General features: G+C 42.9%; 1 protein-coding gene across 1 annotated transcript in view; it reads left to right on the forward strand.

The window, feature by feature from the left end:
- LOC147747125 (cytochrome P450 4B1-like) overlaps window positions 1–22,430 on the forward strand; it is a 353,249-nt gene that overhangs the window by 325,211 nt on the left and 5,608 nt on the right. The window contains exon 11 of the mRNA XM_086952384.1: window positions 11,286–11,368. Coding sequence (XP_086808510.1) covers window positions 11,286–11,368 — 83 coding nt within the window. The remainder of the gene's footprint in view (window positions 1–11,285; window positions 11,369–22,430) is intronic.

Consider the following 22,430-nt stretch of genomic DNA (forward strand, 5'->3'; position numbering starts at 1 on the left):
TTCGCAAAGACCGAAATTCTGTGAATTTCGGTCTCTGCGATTCGCAGAAGGCTTGATACATTTGTACTCAAATGACTACTAGATATATTTAAAACCCTGCTTAAAAAAATTGAATTTCTCTCAATATAGACCAGCACTTTATTATCTTCAACTGCTAAGAAGTGATTGTACCCTGTATGTATGTAGTTTTTTTAAAACAGGCTATGAAATTTAGAAATAGTATGGAAGGATAATAGTATTGCCAACTGAAATGATATTTTTTAAGATATTTGAGTGCTTTTATATATCAACTTGAATGTGTAATGTGCTTGTAACTTTTGTGTGTATTCTTGTCTTGTTAAAATCACTATTTTAACTGGTTCTTTTTTGATCAAATGTGATAATATTTGTAAAATGTAGAATGCTTTTATGGTTGTTAACCACAACCGAATAAAGTTTTTTTGACTTGACTTGACTTGACTACTAGATATGTACAGATATGCAGTTTTACTGATAAAACTATAGAGTGCACAAACAATATGTGGATACAGGGTTTCAGGAAATATTTACCATTTGCGAATCACCAAGAAAAGTGTCTTGAGTTGTTTTCATCCTACTAAAATCTTTGTTCCACCACAATTTAGAATTAACAAAAAAGCGCCTCATATATGCTTTCCTAGTGGCTGATATATTTTGAAATATTTGTACAGGTTATTTAGAGGTATTTAAATGATATGGGGTGTTAGAATAAAACTGACCACCTATTGCCTTCCTATTCAAACTTCCTGTTCCCCACTTAGAAAGACTGTCACATAGTTAACTTTACTAAATCCTCTCACTTTGGAGTCAGAGTAAAAAAAGTAAACACCAATCTTCATGTTAAGGGGATAGGAAGCAATCTGTCAGCAGACACAGCCTGGCATTTCACCTCTGTCTTTGTGACAAGATAAATACAAGATGTAAACTCCTCTGTATCGCTTATTCACAATTTGAACTCCAGCATGGTTATTCTTGGGGTGCTGCAGCGCCCCCACCGGGCCCACCACCTCACATGGAGAGCCTGTATTTACGTTGACATGCTGCGTTTTGCCCCCTCTATACGTGTTAATTACAGTAACTACAGGGACGAATAAGATGGCACACACCACAAATTCATTAATTCTTAGCCTCAAATAACGGAATTCAATGCATAAAGTAGCACCAGAGTTGGCCCCGTCCGGTATTTGATGCAGATCTCTGCGACAGGCACACAACCCACACATCTATCTAACCCACCGTCAGCGTAAGAGGCAGCGATGCATTTCTAGTCTGTATTCGTGATGTTCAAGACAGTTATGTATGACTGGAGGAGTCAAGCAACCTTTCAAACAATAAACCCTGAAAGACTCAGTGAATCCCTATTTGACTAAACTGTGTGATCTTGGGCAAATCACTTCACCTGCCCGGGCCTCGGACTCTATTTCTGGCCGGTAATAAGAACACGCAGAGGTGATTCAGTTCAGTGTGTGCTGTGTAAGAAAATATCCTTCAAGGTGCAGTCACGCTCTGCAGCCTCCCCCTGCCTCTCTCCAAGGTGGCATGGACATATCATTGCGCAGGCCGGAAGGCTGCCCGTATTCTGCAGGAGCGGGTCCGCTGCCTGTTTGAGGCACCGTGGAAAACAAAAAGTGATGTATGGAGGCTTGAATCGATGGAACCCAATAGTCATTAATCATAGCAACATGTCTGGTCGCGTCACTGCTGCATCTCAGCAATGCATCACGCCAACATCATAAAAATCCGCTCCCCGATATACCACCTCAATCCCCGCATCTCCCACTCAGCAGATGTGCTCTGCGGCAGATCTGAAGATCGCAAGGGCAAGCAATCACCAACCTTGAGAGGCCACCCGCAGGCCCCCGTGAAGATCCTCCCGTCTGTGTTGAAGACATGCCGTACTCGGCTCGCGGAAACTTGGGGCCAGCCTTGCCCTTACCACCCCGCGCTGGGCACCGAGGTCTTCGGATCCGGCGGTGCTGGCATCGTCGGCTCCCTCTGGCGCCCTCCCCTCCAGACTGATGTGCAGTCTGGCTGCTCCCACAGCGTAATGCAGCAGGCTCGGTAACCATGGCAGTAGCATCGCTACTGCGGCCTGGTCCAGCGCCCAGCACGGAAGAGGCGGGTATCGCGAGACAAGAGAGCCAGTGTTTGCCCCCTTTGCAATGATGTGACATTATTGTTGGGGTGACGGACGATTAACAGCCACTAATGCCCGGCACATACGGGCAATGAGTGTTAGGTACTGTGTTGGCTGGTAATATAGTATCTTTCGAATCCCGGAAGCGCTAAATCCCGGAACATACACGATGGATGTTCCATCTCTTTATTTATAGATGGGGAAAGCCCACCGGTGGTTAGCAATTCCGCCTGAGTTAGTGGTGCTTACTATTACAACCCATATATAAATCAGACTCTAGGACAGTTAATAACTGCAAGTCCTTCTACCCATGTCATGCTGTACCCACAGGGGAAACGTGCACATGACAGCGAGGAGGGGGGAGGGGGGACGGCGGGAGGAGGGACACGGAGGAAGGCAGGACAGCAGCAAGCACGGCCCGGCCGGACCAGATTCGGGGGCGTTCCCGGCTTTTGGCTGACGTAGCATGACGTAGACAAAAGCCAAAAATTCTCGGGAACGCCCCCGAATCTGGTCCGGCCATGACGGATGCCTCTCTGTTCCAATGGCTAGCCTCCATATATGGAGCTAGCCAATGAAACAGAGGGCGGGTTCCAAGAGTCCCTTACTAAAGACTAGAGATTTCTCTGGGGGCGGAGCTTACGCTCCGTTCCCCAGCCGAAACCTAAAAACTGCTGCTGCTCAGACCCCTTGAGACCCGATCCATTTAAAGCCCTGGTGCTGGAGTTCTCTCTTAACCAATCCTGGATGGGTTCATGTGGCCATCTGCCGCCCCCCCACTGGACTGCTGAGAAAATAAGCCTTGCACCGTTTCTGCGCAAGCCTCCACGTCAAAATCAACACAAAAACAGTAAATACTGGGCTTGTCCTCCCCCACTAACAGGCTGCGCCGGCTCTCTCCGTACAACAGCTTGAAAGCTGCCTGCAAATATTGCATTTTGTATCACCAAAGGAGATTATTATTGCATTAACTGTATTTAACAGTTTCTTAAGCACCAGTGATCACAAACGGAGAGGCTTCCTGGGCTACGGTGCTTGAGCTGAACGTATGCATGTTTTAAAGAAAAGAGAAAAGGATATGTTTTTTTTGTTTTGTTTCTGATGTTTTGTTGTAATGTGGCGGCGTGGGCAGAGGTCTTTGAAGGGGAGCCTGCCCTCAGTATCTGCTTCCAGCTTCTCTGCTCTGTCTGGAGATGCCCAAGGAGCCGCCTCCATTAAATGCTTATTGTCAACGCTTCAGTGAAAGGGGAAGATGTCTCTTGTAAGTGAATTTCCTGGGATGAGTGCTATCAACTCTGTTTCGGTCTGATCGTGTGAAAGTTTGAAAAAATGATGTGACCTGTGGAAGCGACTCTGATGCTCCCGTAATTGTTAGTGTTGAGTTTCAACTGGGCTTACCCTGAAAACTGCCTGACCTGGGTCAAAAAGTAAGTACGTTGAATGTGGGTCAGTGTTTAAACATCATCACAAATGTATACAGAATTTAAAAGAGCAACATTTCACCACAATGCTATATCACATTTTATTTTTAATGAACAATTCTAGAAAATCAGTTGCAAAATGTTATCATTACAAAAAGAATGAATCACTGAATCCAAACAGTTTCAATAGAGAAATGCCAAAGTTCATAGGTAACTCTTGTACGTCAAAGTTATCTATCTCATAATCAAATTTGGAGGTGCTCACAGTGAAAAAGAAGAAAAAAAGTGTTTGGGGTAGGGTGGGAGTGATGAGGTAAGTGTGGGGACGGGGTAAAGGTGGTGTGACAGTAACACAATCACAAACTAATTTGACAAAATGCCTTTACAGTCTAATACGATCCATAGTTCCCAATGTCCCTTCACACATAGGTTGAGTTTCTCAATATATCTGGATCCTATACTGTGAGGTAGTAATGTGGTTGGTCTACGTTTCGACACCGCTGGATAAAAAGGGCTATTTTCGCCTCATTCTGGAGTCTTCATCAGGACAAAATGGCATTGGAGCACCTAAAATTAAGAACATCTATACGTTGTCATAATCAGACATTCTGAGGTGAACTAGTATATGTTGAAGGGGTATCGAGTTATATGATACCTACTTCATGAGCGGCCTCAACATGACCGTCTGGGTTGTACTTAAATAAGTTCGTCCATAGCTTGATTAATCTGTGGGAATATATAGAAAAAGAGAGGGGAGGGGGTCCCTTCGTTAAGTTCTAGGACATATCGTTGTTGTCTCATTAGGAGCCTTGTTGTGGAGTTGCAGAAAACTTACTGAAGTTTGATCTTGGAAAAAAACGGGTATCAATCGTCTGGTTATTCCATATGTCATCCAAGGTATTGAATTAAGTATATGGCGTTATCAATCCGCCTGTCCGGGTAGCTGTAATAATCAGGCCCTGATGGTGGGTCTAGAGAAAAGGGCAAGGAAGAAAGAGCGTGCATAATTTGCCACTCTAATACCTTATAAACCACAGTGTTATACAATACACCTAACCGCTCTTGAGGTACAATTATTCGGATAAAACCTGGATAGAAAGTGAGGGAGCAAAAAAGAGCGTGCATGAATTGCCACTCTAATACCTTATGCACCGTAGTGTTGGACAATACACCTAACTGATTGGATACATATCATGTCCGATCAGAGCTCAATTGGGACAAAGAGAGAATAGTTACCTATTCACTGTGCGTTTCAAACGGTCATGAATTTTACATGGTTAAACGCGTCTAAACATTAGCCTGCTGTATCAGAAACAGTCAACTCTCGCTGTAAGACTTACAAGGCGTGTCAAGAAACATCGGAAAGCTCCCCCGTTAAACAAAACCACCAGAACACAGAGGGCTACTACAAAATATTTAGCATTCACGTTCCATTGCTCTGGAAAAATTATGAAACGGGGTGTCCCTCGAGATAGGCAGAACACCTAACATATCCCACGTTTGAAAACTGCAGATGAAAACAGAATTAACATGCATATTATTCGCGATCGGATTGCCGAAGGCGTATTTCTCCCCTTAAAAACCTAAAGTATAAAGACCCACAAGACTAGGTGTTAAATCTTAAAGGAACCTGAATCGCCAGAGGCGTATCCCTACCTGCGCACCACCATCATCACCGCTTGAGTCTGAGTGAGCCGGGCAGATCGCGTTTGACTAATAGGGAAGCACGAGGTGCAGGTGCTAGATGCTGCTAAAGGGACTTGTTCAATTGCGGCCAATCATACTACTCACAAAACGGAGCCTCAAGGGAACATCGATAAAGACAGATGATACGTCCTCCCTTGTAGAGGAAAAGATGAACAAGTTTCTGTACTGTGTTAAATTAAACTTGTGGATGAGGCAATAGGGTAACACTAGAATCTTTCTAGGGAGGGATTAAGATGGTATAGCGTGTGGCTTCATGGGCAGAGGCTACCATCAATCAACAGCAGACTTATTATAGTGGACAGACGCACATTATTGTGTAGTACATAAACAGTACCAAACCCAGTATGTTTCTGGTATAGTCCTATGGCGAATAATCGGTTCTTCAGGTATATTTAAAAATGACAATGAAACATCATAGTATCAATAATGATATAGAGTTCATGTTAGCAGGTCTACCAAAAAATAAAGACGGATGATATTTCGTCCCTTGTAAGGAAAATGATGAACACATTTCAGCACTGTGTTAGTTAAACATGTGGACATGGCAACAGGGTAACAATGTGATATTTCTGGGGAGGGATTGAGATGATACAAGGTTGCATAGCGTGTGGCTTCATAGGCAGAGGCTGCCATCAATCAACAACAGACTATTTAAAATGGACAACATACATTATTGCGTAGTACATATACACTACAAAACACAGTATGTTTCTGGTACGGTCCCATGACGAGCAAGATATCATCAATTATCCAGGTACATTTTAAGGATGACACTGAAACATCATAACATCAATAGTGACATAGAATTCATGTTTGCCGGTCTAGCAGACAGCGTTAAGAAGAGTAACTATTCATTATTCTGGGTTCAGACCTGTCAGCTGTGCATGAGTAGCATCCAACTCATTAAGTCCATTGTGGACTGTGTCAAAATACTGCATCCATTTACACTCTCTGACATTCATGATGGAATTTAAATTACCACCCCGTGGACCCAAGGTGATTTTTTCAATTATCAGCCATTTCATGGATTCAGGTGTATGATTGTGTGTCGTGTAATGTTCCACTAACGGTGCACCTACCGTGTGGCACCTAATCCTACTACAATGTTGTAAGATTCGATTCTTGGCCTTTTGTTTGGTTTGGCCCACATAAACAAGGTCGCAAGGGCAGATGATAGCGTAGATGACTTCACTTGTACTGCAGTTAGTGAGTGATTTGAGAGTTATTGTCTTGTTGTTATGTGTCCATGTTTTGGTCTCTTGGCATGTCGAGCATGGTTTGCACTTCGTGCATCTGAAATGTCCCACCACCACAGGCAAGTTCCATAGTTGTTGAATTGACGGCGTGGGTGGCGTGTCCTAAAGAGAGCGAACCACAAAGTCTTTGATGTTTTTTGCTTTCTTAAAGGCATGCATTGGTGGTTTGGGCATCTCTATTACGTCTGCAATTATGTCCCAATATTTGTTGATTATTTTCTTTATATCATTACTTTTGGTACAGTAGGTCGTGAATCATGTCATTCTGTCATCCATTGGAGTGCGTTCTTTGGGTGTCAACAATGTGTTCCTGTCGTTGTACCATGCTCTTTTCCTCGCCCTTTTTAATAGTCTCTTGGGGTAACCCCTTTCGAGGATGCGCAACATAAGATCATCAGACTCTGTAAAGTAGTCATCTTTCATGGTACAGTTACTCCGGATCCGGAGGAACTGTAAAACGGTAAGTTATCCCTGAGTCCGCGAGTGTGGTGGCTTGAATATCTCAGAAGAGTATTTCGTTCCGCCGGTTTTCTGAACAACGTAGTGTAGAGTAGGCCATTCTTCAATTTGATATTGATGTCGAGGAAGTCAATAGATTCGTTATCAAAATGCATTGTGAATTTAATGTCCTCAGATTGAGTGTTAAGCCATAATGTAAAGGCAGTGAGCTCCTCTTCGTCCCCTGTCCATATGATCAGGACATCATCGATATATCTCTGCCACTCCGTGATGCTATCACAGTATGGTTATGTTGCGAGAGAATACATTGCTGTTCGTAGTTGTCCATTAATAGAATTGCTAAATCCTGGGCGAAGACTGCCCCCATCGCCACACCCTTACACTGGATGAAATAGTTATTCTGAAATAAAAAAAAGTTTTTTAGCATTGCAATCTCCAGTAGGTCTATTATAAATTCAGTAGGTACTCCTGCAGGTTGGGGTCTCCTCTGTAGTGCTCTCCTCATAGACTGAAGGGCTTGTGCTTGCGGAATACTCGTATACAACGAAACAATGTCCATTGTGACTAGTTGTTGCTTATCCTTGTCGAGGGCCTATGGTCCACTAAATTGATGACTTGCATAGTGTCTCTTAAGTAGGTAGATGTAGTTTCTGCAAGTGGTTTGAGAAATATATTCACATATTTACACAGCGGTTGAAGGAGCGAACCATACCCTTATATTATTGGGCGGCCCGGAGGTTTTTCTGGATTTTTATGGACCTTGGGGAGGATGTATATGGTCGGTATCCTAGGTTGGCTTACATTAAAGTATTCGAACTCCTTATCCATCAGGAAGCCGGCCTCTTTCCCTTTCATAGTGATTGCCAAGATGTCACGTCTGATGTCTTTGGTAGGGTTAGTCCTGATTGGTCTGTAACTAACACCATCCCTCAATTGGGAGTAGATCTCGGTTTTATAGTGCTCCACATTCATAATCACTATTGCTCCGCCCTTGTCTGCCGGTTTTATAACCACCGATTTGTTGTTTTTTAGGGAGTCGAGGGCTGTACGCTCTCCTTGCGAGATGTTATGTCTTACAAAGGGTCTTGTGTCACAAGTCTTCAACACGTTCCTGAGGACTATACTCTCATAGGTAAGAACCCTGTGGGAGACTGATGCCATGTTTGGCATAAATGTAGAGGGCGGTCGAAGTCCAGTAAAAGAAGATGTACTTGGTGATGTCTTATGAAGAAAGAAGTTTCTCAGTCTAATCTTGCGGAAAAATCTCACCAGTTCAGCTTTAATATTGAACCTGTTCACATGCGACATGGGCACAAAGGACAGTCCTTTACTTAGGACACTGACCTCATCCTTGGATAAATCATGACTGGATAAATTCATGATAGGATTACTCCGTCCTACCACCTGTATGTTTTCCTCCTCGTGCTGATTTCACCGTGGTTCATCTGCTAAAACCTCACTTGTTAGCTGTTCTGGACCTGTTGTCTCTCGTTGTCCCAGTTCTGTGGGTTCTGTGGGTTTTGTTAGGGCCTGGGACCACTTTTGTGCACAGTGTTTCTGCACAGTGATCGCCTTTGCACTGAGGTAGAGACCTGTTAGCCTTGTACTAACTGTGGGTGACTACTGCATGCAGGGCAGTCCCCTTTTAAAGATTGTTGGGTGGCTCAGTGAGCTGAATTGTGCTGCTAATTACTGGCACAGGCTCGTGGCACTTCAATACTAAGCGCTACACAACCTGAGACCAGACCTGTTGTACTCTCATGCAAACCTTCACGGCGGCCGTGCTTGTTTTTCTCTGCTCACTTCCTCTAAGAACCCCGTACCCCTCCATTCTGCGCCCTCTTTATCCGGTCTCAGGGTCTCTCCATAGCACTCTCTCATTAGCCTTTTCCCCGGTCTTCACACTGCTCCTGCTCTCCCACATCCGGCCCTTCCTCCCTGCCCTTACCACTCACCCCTCTACACCCTGTATCTGTGAAGTCAGCTGGCATACCCTCTTGATGCACGCAGATTCTGGCCGTGTCTCACTGAGGGTGTCTATTTTAAATGAAAGTCGATGACATTATCTAAGGCACTGGAGATTACACTGCATGAGTAAATCCTTCATTCACCAAGGGCGGGGTCCCACAGCCCACCCGACGCCTAGCACATGCTCGTGGCGCTGCAATACTAAGCCTGTCGACTAACCACAGAAAGCAAATGATGAGCAAGCAACGCCCACAACTAATGGCCTTAAGAGTAGCTTACTAAAGTGTGCCCAGAATTAGAGTGTTATGGGTGATAGACCAATGTTTATAAGCGCTATTCAAATTCCATTAACGTAATCAAAACTACAACTCCCACAATGCATGAAGGTAGTTCAGGAACACGCCTCTTTTCTGTCGTACAATTATCTTATGAAAACACACTGGTTCTGGAACTCCTTGGTGCAGATGCATAGCACCCTTTCCGTCTGCAGAGGAGTGTCTGTCAATAAGATCTATGAAGCTTGTCTTACATGAGTTTACGTGTACCATTGCTCCACAGATACCCATCTTCCCGTGCCTGATGCTTTACGTGCCCTTTTGCCTCCAGTGCAACCATCCTCCACATGTGCCAATAGCTTTGGCTAAACACTTATAAGGTCCCAAATGCGAGACCTATTGGCTATGCCAATGCTTGCTAATGCTTATGGCAGGACGAGAGTGGAAGTCTTAAATCTAAAATAGCCACCTCATTGAGTGTTTTGCAACCTCCCCGATATGCCCTAACACTAGTACATCACTTGTTTTCACGAACACCTATATTTCAATTGAGAGTTGCAATGCATAGCCGGGATTAAACACCTGGTTCTTCTTGGTGAGTTTTAGCATCGGGGAGGCTACAACCCCTTGCTGTAGGCTACAACTTCAAGGTATATGGAATGAGGCTCCCCGACTGCTGGACAGACTCACTTTCCAAGTATATTTTCCATGTTGATCTTAGTGCATCTATATCACTATCCTGAAGAAGACCTCATTGAAGACTTTCATTATTAGGGGGTCAAAACAACAACAATATAAGACAATTGAACTGCTATATTTTGGATTCAAAACCAACTGGGTGTAAACCTACATTGGAAACTCACCCTGATGTTTTTCAAAACTTACAGACAACTATTCTTGACCTCAAGTGTAACTGAGCTAGCTTCGTGACTTTGTGTTTTGCTATTTTAATACCTAATAAGCACTGAGCCGTCACTATGCATTTGCTTCTATGAACACCTCAGCGCTTGTGGTTTATTCTGTATACATGCCTATATCAACATGACCTCTTTGATACATTACAATTGAATGATCTCATACATGTTGGGCTTCTTGTTGTTTGTCTGAGTTAAACTGCTTTTAGGGCGGAGGTTATTCTACACTCTTGTTGACAAAGGACCAATGTTTTTATGATTTGTTTGCTTAAGAACCATTGTTTTGTATATTGCATACGTAGCCAGGTTCTGAGGAATACAGAGGAGTCCTGTGTCTTTTTACAGGTTGTCTGATGTTATGTTGTGCTGGGTCCTTATGCTCACTCTAATAACAATGGGAAAAGTAAAACTACTACTGTAGCTAAAAGCCAGAACTGGCATATGCAGTCACACATTACATGGGTGACTTGGCAGGAGGGTATATGAATGGATTGAAAACATAAAAAAAAAATCATAATTTGCAATGTATGAAGTGTGGAAATTTCTCTTAACACATTCAGGGGCACTTATCGAAGTGTCGATGCCACCACCATTTAGCACTTTTTTGCACTTTTCACTTTAAAAAGGTGACCAAAAACCGCAATTTTGTGCACCTTTACCTTTCCTGCATTACTTATGGTCATTGGGTGGCGAAGACTTTTGAAATGCTTTGATTGCTTAAGTTTTGTCTTGAAATAGTTACTTGTTTTACTTTTTGTGCAGATGCTCACTACTTTTTTAGAGTCTGATTTCCAAACAAGAGTGTCTGTAAAAATGTAAATTACTTTCATCTACCTTGCTTTTTGAATGCTTTCATAGCTAGTGTTTACTTTTCAATGAAGTGTTGGGTTAAGAAAACATAGCACACGTGCTTAATCTAATTCGCACGGTGTACTGTCTGATTCGACTGATAAATGTCAAAAGATGAATTGCTGTTTACCAAAGGTGTGCCAATGAGAGAAGCCAGCTCCGTGGCAAGAATGGCATGGAATACCCATTTGTGTCAGTTCAACCAGTTGCAAAGTTATTTAAAGAAATTCAGCAGCCTACATTTCTTGTTTTGATGACTACGGCTTCTTTTTGTTTTTCAGGTGTTTGATCCAATGAGATTCTCACCTGAGAATGCATCCCAAAGACATTCACATGCGTTCCTGCCCTTTGCTGCAGGTTCAAGGTAAGTTCAAATAATGATTTCATGTCGTTATCACACAAACAAAGCTGGTTCTTCATTGGAGGAAACACTGCCAGAACGGCATTAGAACAGCAAGACAAAAGCCTGCTGCGAAACCAGTTTTGAAGGAATGCTGGTGAAATAAGTCTAGAGTAAGGACTACGTCTTACCTGTTCATAGCAGAAAGTTACAAGGTAATGCCAAAAAGGGATTAAGTGCATAAGTACACCCACACCCATAAACCTACAACGGCATCCACCGCTGCCCTAAATTGTACTGAGCTATGCTTTACAAAAGGATTGGAGCAGAACTTGCACCAGGGTGGAGTGGCCAACATTGAATAGCTCCTTGCAGTTTGTCATTTCAGCCACATAATTCTTGGTCGGATAGAATGCCCACGCAGCAATGTGGTACAAAAGGGGGTGGTGATGGACTGAGCATCTGAACCAATCAAACACTCACACCCAGTCACCAGATCTGGTTTGAATCTATCACCCTTCTTTAGCCCACTCTGCCGCCCCAGTTCAGACATGGCCATATGCAAATCAGTCTGACCCTGTGCCTCATGGGAACAGTCCTGCCCGAACTGCCAAGCCATGCCTTCCCTGGACTGGAATCAAGCTTCCTAGGACCGGTTTCTGGCATTCCTGCCGTCTTCAGCCAGGCTTGCTTGAATCCAGTGGCAAAGTGAGCAAGGGACTCACGTCTGAGCATACCCTGCCAACTTATGGCGACAAACCGGTACAAAAGGGGGTGGTGATGGTCGGAGCATCTGAACCAATCAAACACTCACACCCAGTCACCAGATCTGGGTTTAATCAATCACCGTTCTTTAGCCCACTGCGCCACCCCTGTTCAGACATGGCCATATGCAAATCAGGCTGACCCTGTGCCACATGGAAACAGTCCAGTGGCAAAGTGAGGAAGGAGGTGATCCATCTGCGTGCATGCCCTTGGATCCCGATATGGTGAAGTCTTTTGATTAGTATGTGGTGGGATATGGTATGGAAGGCTCCGTTGAGCCGAAACGTCTTTGACAGTACCTCTGCAATAAAAAGAAAAGCAAGAGCCCATTTGGTCCCTGTCCGAGTTTCATTTTGCTGGCTGGCGAGACTCGATGCAGCGCAATATGAAAGCGGTATTCGTGTGATATATATATATATATATATATATATCTCCAAAAATAAAGGTCTTCCCCATTTCAAAGAGCCAACAATCAGGTAGGTATCAATCTTCGTTTTATTTGCAGGTTTTACAGTGCAGAGAGGGACGAGCAGAAGTCCTGTAAATCTTGGAAGCCTAACGCGTTTCATGCTCTGATGAGCACTTCCTCAGAGGCTGTTCAACACTGCGCCGAGCATAAAAGTTATTAAATCACTTGCACCTGCCATGGTGGGCGTTAGCACTCCCAGTGCTTGCTGGTGCATGTAGTCATTTCATCACGCTGCAGTGCGCTGCTTTCACAATGTTAGATTATTATTAAATATTCAAACCCCAGTGGGCCAGAAAATTGCACTCCTCATTCCTGCGCCGTGAATAATCACCTGCAAAACGACCTTCCAGCCAGAGGCTTGATCACATGGAATGACAGATCAACGCTGTCTCCTCCGCCTGCTTTCTCACTCTGCACATGCTACTTAAGATGTAAATATATATATATATAGACACAGACCCATCCCCACTATCTTTCTCCCTCTTAGTTAGGTTCCCTATTTTGAGGTTGAGTTTGGGTCTGCACATTTTGGTCGCCTAAATTGTAAATATGGTTGCATAACTTTTTCTACTGGTCTGTAAATTTGAAATGATTAGAATCCTTGATGAGTTGTATTTATGTATGTGTGTATATATGTGTATATATGGATTCATTGTATATACATTTATGCATATGTATATATATGAAGTGTTTTGTACTTTTGTAATTTTCTACTTTTCCTGTTCTAGAAGTTTTGATACTGTTTTGATACTGTTTTTCTACTGCTTTGCTACTGTTTTTCTATTTTTCTATTTTTCTATTTTTCTACTCTTGTACATATATGACTAGTTAATAGGACAATGGAGGTGAACTTTGTAAATAAGCATATGTAAGTTGGTGTGGGTTGTAAATATGAAATATAGAATTGTGTATATATATGCCTATGAAATTGAAAGGTGATTATATATCGATATTTGACTATCAGAAACCCGGGTGTATTCTATTGTTCTAGGTTCCTTCCTTTTTTAACTATTTATACTATTTATTATTATTAAAGTACGTGAAATATACACATGAAATGATAGGGTAATTAAAACCCACTATCAATCCATCTGTGAATATATATTTGCTTATCGTACTAGATATAATGACTGGTATTGCACTTTAGCTGGTTTAGCTTTCTTTTCTCATGCACTTTTTACAAATTTTGCACTTTACTCACTTAGCACTTTATCATACGACCACTGTTATATAGACGGAAACACTCATAGGCCTGAATTGTAGATATTAGAACTTCCCTGTTATTGCCTATTGTGGAGTAGATGTTTATCTGCTCTTTAAGTAAGGGGTATTATTTCTAATAATCGCTGGACAGGCTGTATGTGATACATGAATGTCATAGGTGGATTTAACCGGTGAGAATTTATGGTTCATGTATAGCAATATCTGGATTTAACCAGTGATGTTTTTCCGTCCTTTTGGTAATGTTCCATTAGGTACACTGACATTTTACTGTGGAAGTATGTTGTTTATTTCTATGAAGTCACATGACTCACTATGTCACTGTGAGGGGATGGTCACTATGTGTAATTAGCATATATAAAAGCATTGAGTTCGATGTACTAGTTGCAGCGTGAACAAGGGCACATCTTGCCAGAAACGCGTAGCTGCTTTCTGTTGTTCAATAAAAAACAACTCTGCTGATGTGATGTGGTCCGTCTCCTTCCTGTTTGCTGGTGTGCTGCGTGGTTGCTGAAACACCAAGAGATCCAGAGGAGTCACGTGCTGTATATATGTATATATATATATATACATACATATTTTTTTTTTCACCAAATCCCTCCAACCATGAGGCAGACAAGGCTACACAGCGGGGTCTTCAAAAACATCTATTTAATTAAAAATTGCATAACGCGTTTCGGCTGGTGTGCCTTTCTCAAATGCCTGTAACACCAGAGGTTGCACTGTCCATCATTTTGAACGTGCTACCTCACTCCTACTGGTGGGAGCTCCTCTGACCTAAATCAGTTGCAAGAGCATTCCTGCTATGCCTTATCCCGGACTGCAGTTCCAGCCAGCGTCTTGTTTGTTAACTGGGAAAATGTCTCTCTTCAGTCCAATGATTCATGCCCTAATGGTGAGTATGGGGTATTATTTAAAACATAGTTGTATCCTTACACAGTTTTCTTCATTGCCCCTCGAAATCAGTTGAAATAATAAATCAATTTCTTGGGCCCCTACATCCTGCCACAAATGCCAAATGGGAACATCCCCGTTAGGACGTTGCAGTGAACTAGTCTCACCGTGAAGTCACAGTCTGTTTACTTGACAGCAGTTCTTGCTCCCTTCAGTTGCGGCGGTCTCCAGGTTTCCAACACCTTGGAATTACATATTTTTTGCCACTGGTTGCCTCTGAACACTGTGAGGACGGGTGCCCTGTGTGTGAATATCTACATGCAAATATTTCACCAAAACCCTCCATCCAAGAAGCAGACAAGAGGACACAGCGGGGACTTCAAGAACATCCATTTATTTACAAAATGGTATAATGCGTTTTGGCAGGCGTGCCTTTCTGAAATGCCTGTGACACCGGGGGTTTCACTGTCCATCATTTTGAACGTGCTACCTCTTTCCTATTGGTGGGAGGTCAGCTGACCCAAATCAGTTGCAAGAGCATTCCTGCTATGCCTTACCTTGGGTATTTGTATGCTTGGTAAATTCAAATGAATTCACTCATTTTGGGGAAATTGTATTCGCACCTAATGCAAACCTGCTCAACAAATTTACACCAGACTTGACATTAAAGTAGAAATTAAGTCAGAAGGAGTGTTTTGGTTGGTTTGGTCTCAGTACTTTTTGAGATAAAAGCGTTACGCTGTTATATATGTTTGCCGCATAAAGTCATGATTTAGTGATTAGTGATTCATTCGAATATTTTAACAAATGTGATAAGCTGGTAAAGGGCTCTGCTAAATTTGCAAATTGTTTTCAATTCTTGTGTTTTGCTTCATAGAAAACATTTTCCACAGCAGTGTGGTGCATCTTGAGAGGTATCTGCCCCAGGGGAGTGTTGCTGGGTTCCCAGATATGTGGAAAACTCCAGTAACAGACCGGGAAAAAAGAGCAAACAGCACATGATTCACGAGCAGAAATGCAGCTGAAATCGTGAAAGGGGCCGATTTAAGTAGTAGATTTGTCGGATATGGTTAGCGACTTCCTAAAAGTGTCAAAAGACAATGTAAAAGCAAAGGTGGTGTGTGGCAGAAAGATAGAGGCAGAGAAAAAGTGACAAAGGGGAGAGACCCAAGACCCCTGTGCAGGAAGGGTTGTGCACAGCAGGCGTTGACAGATTGGGTGCATACCATAACTGGTGAATTTCAGTAGTTTTGTGTGTTTGTCCCAGTCAGAACCATAAGTTTTTTTTACTTTGTTTTTTTCATTGGATGTGGGCTTCAGAGGTTGACCTCAGGCTCTGCACTGTGGCCAGGTCCTGCATTCAACCTGCCATGACTGGCGAAACCTTGCTTAAGCAACAGACTGCCAATAACATGATGCTGTTTATAATATAATGTTCAATAGAGCCAGCCTGCCAGCGGTGCTGCTCATATTTGTCACGTTAATGCTCAATGGGTGGCAGAGTTTTGCTCAGAAAGGTAGACTTATGGCGCCAAATAAATGGACCAGGACTAGTTATGTCAATGGCAGAACTTAAATATTCTAGGGCTTGCTTAATGTGCCATAAGCTATTATGTTTGGGCCATACAGTATGTCAGTTTGTGTACTGTATTTTGGTGCCAGAAGACTCTCAGAGCAATTGTAGCAATGATGACTGAGCAAAGTTTCATATTACTGTGACATTTCATATTTCACAGATTCGCAGTAGACTTCTCTTGCAACTTCCACATAAGCTGTCTCTTGCACTTTTCTCTGCTTCGCAGCACTAAGCTGGGGAACTGATACACTATTTTGACACTGGAACTAGCCACCAAACCAGGCAGTTTAAACTAAAGGGTCCTGTGTTACAGCTGCATTGTAACTATGGTTTTGGAAGTGATGTATCACCTCGATAAAACTTAAAAAGTGATTAGATGAGGGATTAACAGTAAATTAGCCGATAAAATGTGTTTTTTCTGGCAGCATTTTCTGTGTTTTCAAAGACAAGCTGTCACATGTGCCCTATGTAGTTAGCTGACCTTTTTGGGCAGAGCAGAACCCCACGCTAAAAAATATGTTCTGCTGTGTGTGCTAGCTGTCGTTGTGTGTGCTCCTTTTGATCACATTGTAGCAGTCACTGACCATCTTTCCTTGTTTGAAATAATCCATCAGCCTGGGGTCCATGAGCACACTGGGAACATAAGGGAGGTACCATAGATACCAATTTGCCAGTCCTGCCTCCCTTATACAGCACTCTAAGAAAATGGGTTATTAGTTGCAAAGAATATGGGTTCTTTACAAGTAACCTGTCCACAACCTTTCATGTACTGGGAAGTAATTACCTTGTTGTAGCACTTGACTCTCTCAGGGTAGCAAGGCAGAGCAGTCCAAGGCCTACTCAGGGGAGGTGGTGTGGGCTAGTTCCCCAGTCTGCAAGCATGCAACACAAAACACCCAATGGATCAGATCCAGTCAGTGTTTTAACTTATAAAAGGTAAAAGTACTATATTACACACACACTAGTGACTGCTATGCCTTAATTTAAAAATATGGAGCAGGTAGGCAGTTGAGAATACCTATAGTGACATCCTCCTAAGAGTTGACATCCTCAGTGAGCCCTGAAGCCTATAATCACAATTTCCGCCCACTTATACTAGAAAACAATTTATGGGGTGTTGTTATCAAAAGACAGGCATACTGATTTTATCATGGTGTTACCACAATATTAAAAGCAGAAGTATGTTCTAATACACCAATGCAACAACATTAAAATCACGAAGCATGGTACCATCTTACAGTGACATTTATTACCGCCTCTTATAACTCATCGTTATCCTTGGCATAGTCAATAACACATTTCAAAACATTCCAGTGATGGATGGTCCAGAGCCTTTAGTGAAAGCCCAAGCTCTAGGAGTGCTTTGAAAATCACATTCTCCTGGAGTCTCTAGTAAATTCAGGCGAATCTGTGTGGTGGCTCCTACTGGGGCTGACATACACCTGGCAGCCCCACAAACATTCTGCATAACATCAGTGTTGCCTCTGCCATTCCTGGGGCACCACCAGAACCAAAATGCGTATTTTCACCCCTATCAAAGTGCATAATGGGGCTCTTAGGCCCCAGCTTCTTAGGTCACACAAGCTTATGGGGCTTTTCCTTGCTCAGTGGTGGTGCTCATTTTGTTTTGAAACATTTGTTTAGCAGCTTTGTGCCACCCTTTTTACTTTTCATGACGTGTGCCTCTGCCCCTCCGATGGGGGTCCAGGCATGTGCTAATTTCTGGGGCCGCATGAAGTGTCCGCTTCAGTGCTGCCTGTCGCTTCCTGCCCCATCACAGTTGTGTCTCAGCGTGGGGTCAGTGCCCTCCTTCCTCCCGTCCACATGTATGTGGGCAGGCTGCTACTCTGCGGTGCAAAGGGTGCCTCCTGCTCTCAACAAATTAGGGTACTGAACGTGGGACGGTCACTTGGCGATGCTCCTGAGGGCTTGGCCCTCCCCAGAAGCTTTCTGGGATTGAAGAATAGTAGCACTCATTTGGTATATACCAGCGTTTGCTCTGATTCGGTTCCCAGGGAGATGGAAGCCCCTGAAGCAATGGAATGGAGTGGTTGATGGGAGGGCGGCATTTTGCTATTCCCCTACCCCTCCGGGCCTTGGCTCCCCGGGGCGAATCAAAATGTATGCGGGACTGCTATGCTCTGTTTTAAGTCTAGTCCCTCTGGGGGACTGAACTTCTTTGGGTCATTTCTATGGCCTTGTTTGGTCAATTTGCACAATCCTGGTGTTGTTTTACTCCTGGTAGCCAGCTCTAGCCACGTGGAGTATTTTCTTCAAACCCTCATCTCTAAATCTGTTTTTCTGGTGAAGCTGGATATTTACACTGTTCCCCCTCTACGAGACCAACCTCAGGGTCTGCCCTTTATCCCCTGATGTGGAATATCTCCTCTGTTTTGGCTTCTGATACCTGCTTTCACTTCCTTAATGCCTTAACAGCCCCTCCGCAACATACTAGCAGAGCACCCTCCCCGCTGCAGTCTACGGGACCAATGGCTTTGGCCATCTTGCAGGACCGTAGGTATAAGCAGCTGTGTCAGTGGCTCTCTCCTGTTGGAGGTCACCCATCTGCAAATCAGTCCCGCTGGGCATTCCTTTGGTGTTGTCACTCCCAGGTTCTCTACCATCTCTCTCCTCTGTAGGAGTTTTTAATTGGGAGTGAAAAGTTCCAGGATGTTGGCATCTCTGTCCAATTGTGAGATTAAACATCATCATTCCACCCCTGTCTTAACGCTCCTGCACACCACTCTGGAACATTTCAACATGGTGACTTGAAGTGGTCTGGTGACAGACCTTCTCTGAGAGCCTCAGACCTGCCCCCAGCTACCACAACTGCCTCATACCTTCGCTCCAATCTTCAAAGGGGAGCATCTCCTGAAATTAGCCCCAGAGGTCTGGCTGTCCTCATTTGTTTCTGCGGGAGTGAGCCTTCTCAGGCCAGATGCAGTGTGAGAGGTAATTAGCACATGCAGATTAAATCTCCACCACTTCCTTTCACAAGAATAAGCCAAGCTTTGTCAAATTGTTCTGTTGTGTGGGCACTGCTTTATTTGTAAAAGAATAAGCGCTGGTGTCCAAAGTTATGCTTGCAAGTCCAAGACATTGGATCTACACTTGGCGAAAAATGTTATCCAAGGTTTGTTGCCTCACTTAAATCGCATGGCTTAAGTAGGGCGAAACTGTACTTTTGCATAGATTTTACTCATTATATATATTTCAGTAAAGCACCCACTCTTTTTTAATCACCACAGATGTACATTGTGAATGACCAGTCACATTATAAGGCCTATTCTAAGTCAGTTGCAATCTCTAATGTGTCCCATCGGTGAATGGCTACTTGTGTACAGGTACTGGGCTGACGTAGACAGTAATCTGACATGCTCCGCCCACACATGTGTGCACACTCGTGTGTTCACATGTTCAGGTGCAACCAGCACAGAGCCTCTTTCCATAGAGCACAAAAATGGGCCTTATCTTAAAAGGTGGACACTGGTGGTTAGTACTATCAATCCATTATAACAGAGTTTGCAGAGAGGAAGTATTACTTGGTGAGATTCACTCACAGTAAAAGTTCAAAACCGGGTATTCCAGAAGCAAACACTCCAGGGAGATTAAATGGGTGGAGCCCATCTTGATATAAGCACCTTACTTTCTGGGACTTGTGGTAGCACATTTCTCATTATAAAACTGGGCTTTGAAGTCCATTAATACAAAAGCAATTGTCTAAAAAAGAGCAGACCTGTCTAAGGGTATGACACATAACTTGGTATCACTTAACACCTCTGTTGCACTTTACAGTAGCCAAAATGGTTCTTTGACCCTTTCTGCTTCTCACATATAATGGGATGTCAGATTTCTTGGCTGTTTGTGATCAATCAGACACTGGTGCTTCCCTTTTCCTCTTTAGAGGAAATGCTTCCATGTGCTTTCCATGTCTGAGAGATCACGTCAGTTCACAAAAGTATGTGACAGGTGTTGACAGCTGTGTCATTTGGATATTGTAGTGTCTTGCCTGTCTCTGCTGGATACCTGGCCTTCACTGCTGTCTCTTATACCTGCTATTGTTTCCTTGTTGTGTCTGAATAGATAAGGATATTTATTTATTTAACCATTTTAAATAGTGTTCATGAAGCATAAAAGTGCTTTACAATATACCACAATGACAATATCACCATACATCAAATAGTGAAAACTGTATAAACAAGCAGACTCTAAGTAAATGAAAGTCAGGTAACCAAAGGAAAACTGTGGGGCAGAGGAAGGACGAGGGAGAAAGACAGTGGGAGAGACAATTTAGCCAAAACATGGTTATAACAAACAGTGAACAAACTCTTTGTAATAAATGAATTCTAGAGGGGGGGGAGAATAGTGAGGGAGGAAGATAGGATGAGAGAAGGCCATTGTTGTATAGCATTTTAGGACCCTAGTGTAAATTTCCTGATTCATGCCATTATATAGGTATAAATCACCATGTCCTTATATAGGCATAGAAATCATAACCATATTTAGACATAGCTCGTGCAGTCCAAATACGGCATGTCTACTTCCAGTAGTTCCGAAAATCCACAACGATTTCTTGGAAAACTCGGCTTCAGCAGTTAGGGACTGCCCCTTGCTTGAATATTGATTTGTCCAAGAACTCATGGAGTTTTCAAAGAACTTAGACTCTTTGATGACGTTATTATGTCCACCTTTAAATCATCAAACTCAGCACGTTCAAGGTATAAATTTGCCCACACTTGCCCAAGCAAACACACAGTGGTTTGGAGCAGTTCGAATATCTACTTGCCCGACGCAGCCCGCCACAGCAAGTGCCGAAGGAAGCCGACCCTCCAGCAGACGCTCTGAGAGAGACGCTGACTTTTCTCTTGCTGAGAAATCCAGCTCCATTGTTTCCAAGTTCCCCTTCCAGGGTGTGGGGAAATCGAGTCCTGAGACAGAGAGATACCAGACCTCCTTCATTCTAAACCAAGGTAGGGAGCTGATTAGATCCTAAGAGAAATCTTGGATAGATTCTTGGTAAAAGAATACTAAACTTATGCTACACCACACTTACCTCTTCCCTCGTACTAGACTTAGGTTAGGTACATCAGGGTAGGCGTATTTTAGAAGCACCAGTTGAGTACTTTTAGTCTTTATTTATTTATGTATGAATTTATTTTGAATTTGGAAAACATGCCTGGTAATGAATTTTATTGGATTTTTTTATAGTATTATACACTGTTTTAGCACACTGTCTTATGATGTCTTTTATCTATATAGTTACATTTGTGTTGATGAACTTTTATGTTGGACTTTGATTATGATTATGATTATTTATGTATGTATTTTATGGCTTAGAAACCATACCATGCTTTTACAATATTATTTTATAATACTCTTCTTGCTGTACGCATTATACTTTACATCCAGTATTACGATTGTAGCAGTTCATTTCTTCTGCATGAGAAAGAAGACTTTTCAATAAATACTTTTATTGAAAACGCCTGTCTCTCTATTTCTCTGCACCTCTGATGAAACGAATCATGCACAAATGACTGAGTAAAATATCTATCTATTGTTTCCACAACTCTGAAGTTACGTTTTATCTTGGGGAAACAAAGTTGTCATGTTTATGCGGTTGTCAGAAACTAATCCCTTCTTGTTTATTCGAGAAAGTTTCTAGTGACCTCTGAGCTAGCTGGCACTAACAATTAAGTCTAGTATATTCAATTTAGACCTAGTCGACATAAATCCTACGTCAAATCTATAGGATATATTATTCCAATGCACCGAGCCTATTGGAAATATAGGAACCACACTCCAATGAGCTGACAACAAGCAAGATAGAGTGTGAAAGAATAAAGTAAGATAGAGTGTTAAAGAATAAAGAGATCAAACATGTTAATTGGTTGGTAGTGGAATTAAGGGCCAGATGGCTACGGAGAGGAACAAGTTGGAATAGGGACCAGAATCAAGGTCAAGGGGAGTCCAAGAAGTGGGAAGGTACGAGGCAATGGGCGACCGAGGAAGGAGTAGGTTTAGTCCATAGAATGGGCAAGGCACACAATAGTAATCATGAGCGGGCTTGAGGAATAAATAAACAGATGAGAGGCTAAGGAAGAGACAGTAGGCGCAATAGAAAGCTGAAGACAGGGTATGGTAAACAGCAAGGGTTGTGCGAG

Source organism: Lissotriton vulgaris, chromosome 1_1 (genome assembly GCF_964263255.1).
Source record: "Lissotriton vulgaris chromosome 1_1, aLisVul1.2, whole genome shotgun sequence".
NCBI classification, from domain to species: Eukaryota; Metazoa; Chordata; class Amphibia; order Caudata; family Salamandridae; genus Lissotriton; species Lissotriton vulgaris.